At 45.0% G+C, this 5056-nt stretch overlaps 1 protein-coding gene across 4 annotated transcripts; it reads right to left on the bottom strand.

Moving 5' to 3' along the window:
- Window positions 1-470: 470 nt before the first annotated feature.
- On the bottom strand, window positions 471-4831 carry LOC109771621 ((6-4)DNA photolyase). 4 transcript variants are annotated; one of them, XM_020330319.4, is made up of 14 exons: window positions 4440-4831; window positions 4256-4327; window positions 3862-3942; window positions 3599-3769; window positions 3440-3511; window positions 3207-3293; window positions 3016-3114; window positions 2851-2934; window positions 2690-2776; window positions 2130-2201; window positions 1391-1504; window positions 1197-1284; window positions 1000-1095; window positions 471-896 (listed from the first exon to the last, which is right to left on the bottom strand). In XM_020330319.4, exons 1-14 carry the CDS (start codon window positions 4767-4769, stop codon window positions 712-714), a joined length of 1638 nt encoding a protein of 545 aa, XP_020185908.1. In that variant the 5' UTR covers window positions 4770-4831; the 3' UTR covers window positions 471-711. The 4 variants fall into 4 exon arrangements, 2 of the variants coding, with proteins under 2 accessions (XP_020185908.1, XP_020185907.1); XM_020330318.4 differs by having other exon boundaries at window positions 1391-1648; XR_002234909.4 differs by lacking the exon at window positions 471-896 and having other exon boundaries at window positions 1357-1504.
- Window positions 4832-5056: the final 225 nt, after the last annotated feature.

The following is a 5056-nucleotide window of genomic DNA, read 5'->3' on the forward strand; positions in this document are numbered from 1 at the left end:
TCTAGCGAGCACAACCCCAACAATTTCCTTTTAAGCAGCTTGCATAGTCCGTGCTCCTGATCCTCCAGTGTCCGCTTATCCGAGGCCGCATCCAGTCTAGCAATGACCTCCATTGCTATAGATATTTGTAGGCGTGTGTTACCGATCCACCGATCACTCCACGATTGCTCCACGTTCAAACTGCTTGGTTCGGACAGCTTAAGGGTCCGCGTTGAAAAAACCTTATGAACTTTGATCTAACACCATCTTGCTCAGACGTAAATACACGCGCAACTTAGCCTTAAACAGTCCAGAGTCTTGTGCTGTCTATGCTTCATCTAGTGCGTCCTGTATGTTAGCAAACTTGATTCTATCTCCTTCGTTTCATTGGTGCGCCAAGATCGAGCTTATCGCTATCCGCGCTTTGGTAGATCAGAGCGCCTACGTGCCAACCCCCGTCATGGGCAGCCTGACTAGGATCGATGAGGGCGTGATCTTGGAACCGGCTTCACGTGTTTCTTTTGTTATATGTGTTTTGGTACTACCGTACAAGCAAGCAACCAACCAACAATACTTGCCTTCCGTCCTACCATCAGCGTACTATCAGATGGATTAAGGCAGCAAGTTAGACTCAGGATTGAAGAGTTGAGAAGACCCATTAAATTAAGTCAGATACTACAGTTCCCTAAAAAAAAGTCAGATAATTCTTGTTAAGACTTTTCTGCTCTGGGGTCAGCTTCTCTTCCTCGGTTGCTTGGACATGGATGAGTCGGGGACATCTTGGCCACCATCAGAAAACTTCCTTCGCGATGAATTCGAGGAATTCCCTTTGACAGGGTTGCCGCCTAGGCGATTAGACGCATAAGCTTCCTCCATCCTCTTCCTGCATTCTTTGCTTGCAGCTTCATGGTCAACCACTGAAAGTGCAAAAATGGAAGATACTTACTCAAGGTCCGGACATTGTATTTCAAGTGCTTTCTGCACCTGAGAAAAGAAGATCGAGCGCTTCTTTCTTTTCACCTGGTTTTGGGTAGTCTTTGCCGACGATGCACCTGGCTTTCTCCTGCACGCTCAGGGGTGCAGTCCAAGGCTCGTAGATGTACTCCTTGGGCATGTCTACAAAAAAAAAGGAGATGGAGGAACAATTAGTTCTGTAGTCACAGACGAGATGTTGCTTTCTGATGCTGAAATTCTGTTGCTGGGGGGTAACTAACTACCTTTCAGCACTGGGATGAAATGCCTGATGTAGTCTCCGTTGGGGTCGTACTTCTTTCCGAATGAGATTGGGGAGTAAATTCTATGATACTGTGTAGACAAATATGTCGAATCAAATGTTAAAGAATCCATTAGACTGAATAAAATCTAGTTACAACTTACAACTAGTGCCTCAAGGGACTGTTTGATTGGTGACCTGGTAGAAGAATGATGAACAGGAGAGCCATAGCCAATTGCCATTGTTAATGGCCCAGTCCGAATCTATCAGTAGCCTTTCGAAGACGTCACGGCCTTGCTCCCAGTGGATGTACTTCATGTCAGAGACAAGTTGACAAATTGAGGTAAAGCAAAACAACTTAATCTTTGAATTGGGCTTTTTTTTCTTCGAGAAAGTGGAATCAGAGGTGAAATAGACTCTTTTTTTTCTTGCATGAAGTGATTTCCTTCCGGCCCGCTATAAAAATAAAGTAGATCTTTCAAAATAAAAGAATCACTTAGAAAAAAAATACTAATTCCATGTTGCTTTCAAAAAAGGTATGTCCTTATCAGATATGGTTAGGTAGTTGAGCGTCTTATTGTTTTAGGGGTCACCTTCATAATATGGACCACAACAAATACTTCGGCAATACACAATTTATTGTTATGGATTTACCTCGCAGCCAAGCTTTTGTAGTCTTAGCTAGTGCTTTCTCAAAGTGGATGTGAATGTTGGCGTCCATAAATGATGTCGCCACTAACTTTTTCTTTTTACAAGTTTTAACAGTAAAGCCAAGAATTTGGTTTTACCTTCAGGTTATTTCCTAAGAGTAGCAAGGTTGAAAATTTACCTTCAGAATGTATACACAAATCGCTGAATAGAACAACTACCATGCTAACTTGCTAACAAATTTTCAAACAAACAATATACATCTTGCTATTGTGTAGATCATACATACCAGATCACCCCGCGTCAGGAAACAAGCAACAGAGTGGCGTGCAAGATGATGCATCCAACCCCACTTCCTCAGCTGGCAACAAAAAAAATGAGCAAAAGCACTCACATGATCTGGTAGTTGGAGTGATCCAAACAGAAAGAGGAAACAGAAAAGGGAAGATAACGAAATGCTTATTAGGATATATACTGGGCTCCATGGATCTTGATATTTAAAACAAATCGGAACACCGCTTTAAAACCTAAAAATATGGAATTGTTTTGTGCATGTACATACAGATGTGATTTGTGGTCTACAAAAAAAGACAAATATATGGGTTAAAATGGATCTACTTTTTACTTTTATGGACCCACAATTTTGTCTTTTTTCCGTAGATTACGAATTAACATATTTTGAAGTTAAAAGTTACAGATATATAGAACACATCTATATTTATATGTTAAAAAACTTTTTTTACTTCTGAACATACATTTGGTATTTTTGAAAATACCAGGCTCCATGGAGAACAGAAAAACAAGGCACTCAGATAGGCATAAAGTTGTTGCACGTTTTTCAGGGCAAACCTGAATCATGATGGCATCAATCCATGGATATCCTGTCCGGCCATCTCTCCATGCAACAAACAGCTCCCCGTTCTCTCTCCATGGGATCTGGACTAAAAGGGACTCCGATTATGATAAGAAGAGGGTTGCAGATACAAAAGGAGGTGATTGGATCAGCAGACCTGTTTGCATATTTTGTTCCCTTCCATCTGATGGAAATTAGGAGTGCCAAAAGACACTGTGTAGAAGAAATCCCTCCACAGCAACTGTCAAAAGAAGCAGAAGTCTACAATTAAGGTTTTTTACCTTCAGAACAAACTGACCAATGCAGTTACGAAAGAACTCACCTGGCCAGCCAACGAAACAGGTGGTTTTGTATGCGTTTTGGTACTCCTGTAGACATCTTGAATGCAGTGGTAAAAGTACCTCGCCGACAGGCAGCCGAACTGACATAACGAACCATTTCAATTTCAACACTGTAAACTAAAGCAAATGGCAATGAACGAGGTCGATAAGAGTGGCTCATGACAAGGCTCACTTTCAGATACGGTGACAAGACCGTTGTTGCTGGTTTCAAGAAGGCAGAAGGGTCACCCTTAGGTTTCTCAAACTTGGCAACCCACTCCTGGGAAAAGGAATTGGGAATTGTTAATAGTGTGACTGTAAAAGTAACTGGTGACTTCCATTTCCAAATTAAACATTCAGAATTTCAGAGTCCAGAAGATATGGATGCAATAAATCAGAAATGTTTTCACTTTTCAGAAGCAGCACCTTATCCTGGAGTGACTCTCTCATCCTCTTCAGAGCTTCTGTCTCGCCACCGCGGAATGGAGGAATGTACTCCTACGTATGGATAGTCATTCAGTTAATGGAAAAAACTGAAATCTGGTCAAACGTAGTGCATTGGATGCAACGTGCTACTGCTCTAACCTGGCTGAGATCACCATACCCAAGCTCCTCCAGTTTGGGCACAGGCAATAACTCATATCCTCCGGTATCGCCGATTGGCGGCAGCTCAGAGTATTTCTCCATCACTGGCTTGGGCGGCTCTCCAGCGGTGGCCACAAACGATTGGTATGTCAACGGTGGCCGGCCCCCATTCTTCAGGTTTGCAGACGAAAATAAAAAACATCCCATAATTAAGCATATGACTCCAAACATTCTATCAAGAAACGAACAACAGTGTTGCCTACCTTCTCTATGATTTCTGCTGGGTCAAAAAGGGTGTGGCTGACAGGCGAGAACACCTCGATCCCCGACGCAGCAGCAAAATCCTTCAACAATCAGAGTAATTTGTAATGTTCTAGTCAAAAACCAATACTCCCTCCATTCCCAAAATTTCCCTCCATAAATTAATATAAGAGTGTTTAGATAACTATTTTAAAACGCTCTTATATTAGTTTACATAGGGAGTATTTGTCTTTTTACAGATTTTAAATGGACTATCACATACGGTTGTATATAGACATATTTTAGAGTTTAGATTCACTCATTTTGCTTCGTATGTAGTCATTCGTTGAAATCTCTAGAAAGACAAATATTTAGGAACGGAGGGAGTACTTGGGGAGTGATCACTACCCTTCTTACCGTGACTCTCTTGTCGCGGGCCAGGGCGTACGGCTCGGTGTCGGACTCGAAGCACAGCTTGCCGATGTTCCACTGCCGCCACGGAAGAACAGAAGAATGTGGCCAATTAGGCTCCGAAATGCTTGCGAGATTGCCAGAAAGCAGAAAGGGGCGTGGTAGGTAGTTAAAGCGTCTGGCTACGTACGTCCTTGAGGGCTGCGCAGACGGCGTCCGAGACGTCGTCGCGGGCGCGCAGGACGAGGAGGCGTGAGCCGAGGCGGCGGAGGCGGGCGTCCAGGTCGCGGAGGCTCTCGAGGAGGAAGCGGACGCGCGCGACCCCGGCGCGCGCGGAGCCCGGGGAGGGCGCGGCCGGGTCCGGGCGGAGGTACCGCGGGTCGAGCACGAACACCGGGTAGACCCGCGCGGCGCTGCGCCGGGCCGCGTCGAGCGCCGGGTTGTCGTGCACGCGCAGGCCCTTCCGGAACCAGACCAACGCCGCCGCCGCGGTCGCCGTCGCGGCGGTTGCAGCGTCCATTAGCGGTGGTGGGTCTCCGACGCTCCTAATCGGGAAGTTATGGAGTGAAGCGTGGGTATGGAGCGTTGATCAGGGATCTGATGGTGGAAGTTTGAACCGCGAGGGGTAGAGGCAGCGGGTGGCGCGGCAGCGGCCACGTCGGTTTCAGTGGGGATTTTCTCTTCTTCTTCTTTTTTTTTGAGAAAGTATGCTTGTGTCAAAACACAAAATAATACAAAGTCCTTGATCCAAGCACAGTCTAACACACGCACAGATAATCAAAATAACAAAGAGCATCCTAAAACAAC

The sequence above is a fragment of the Aegilops tauschii genome, chromosome 6 (genome assembly GCF_002575655.3).
Source record: "Aegilops tauschii subsp. strangulata cultivar AL8/78 chromosome 6, Aet v6.0, whole genome shotgun sequence".
Classification (NCBI taxonomy): Eukaryota; Viridiplantae; Streptophyta; class Magnoliopsida; order Poales; family Poaceae; genus Aegilops; species Aegilops tauschii.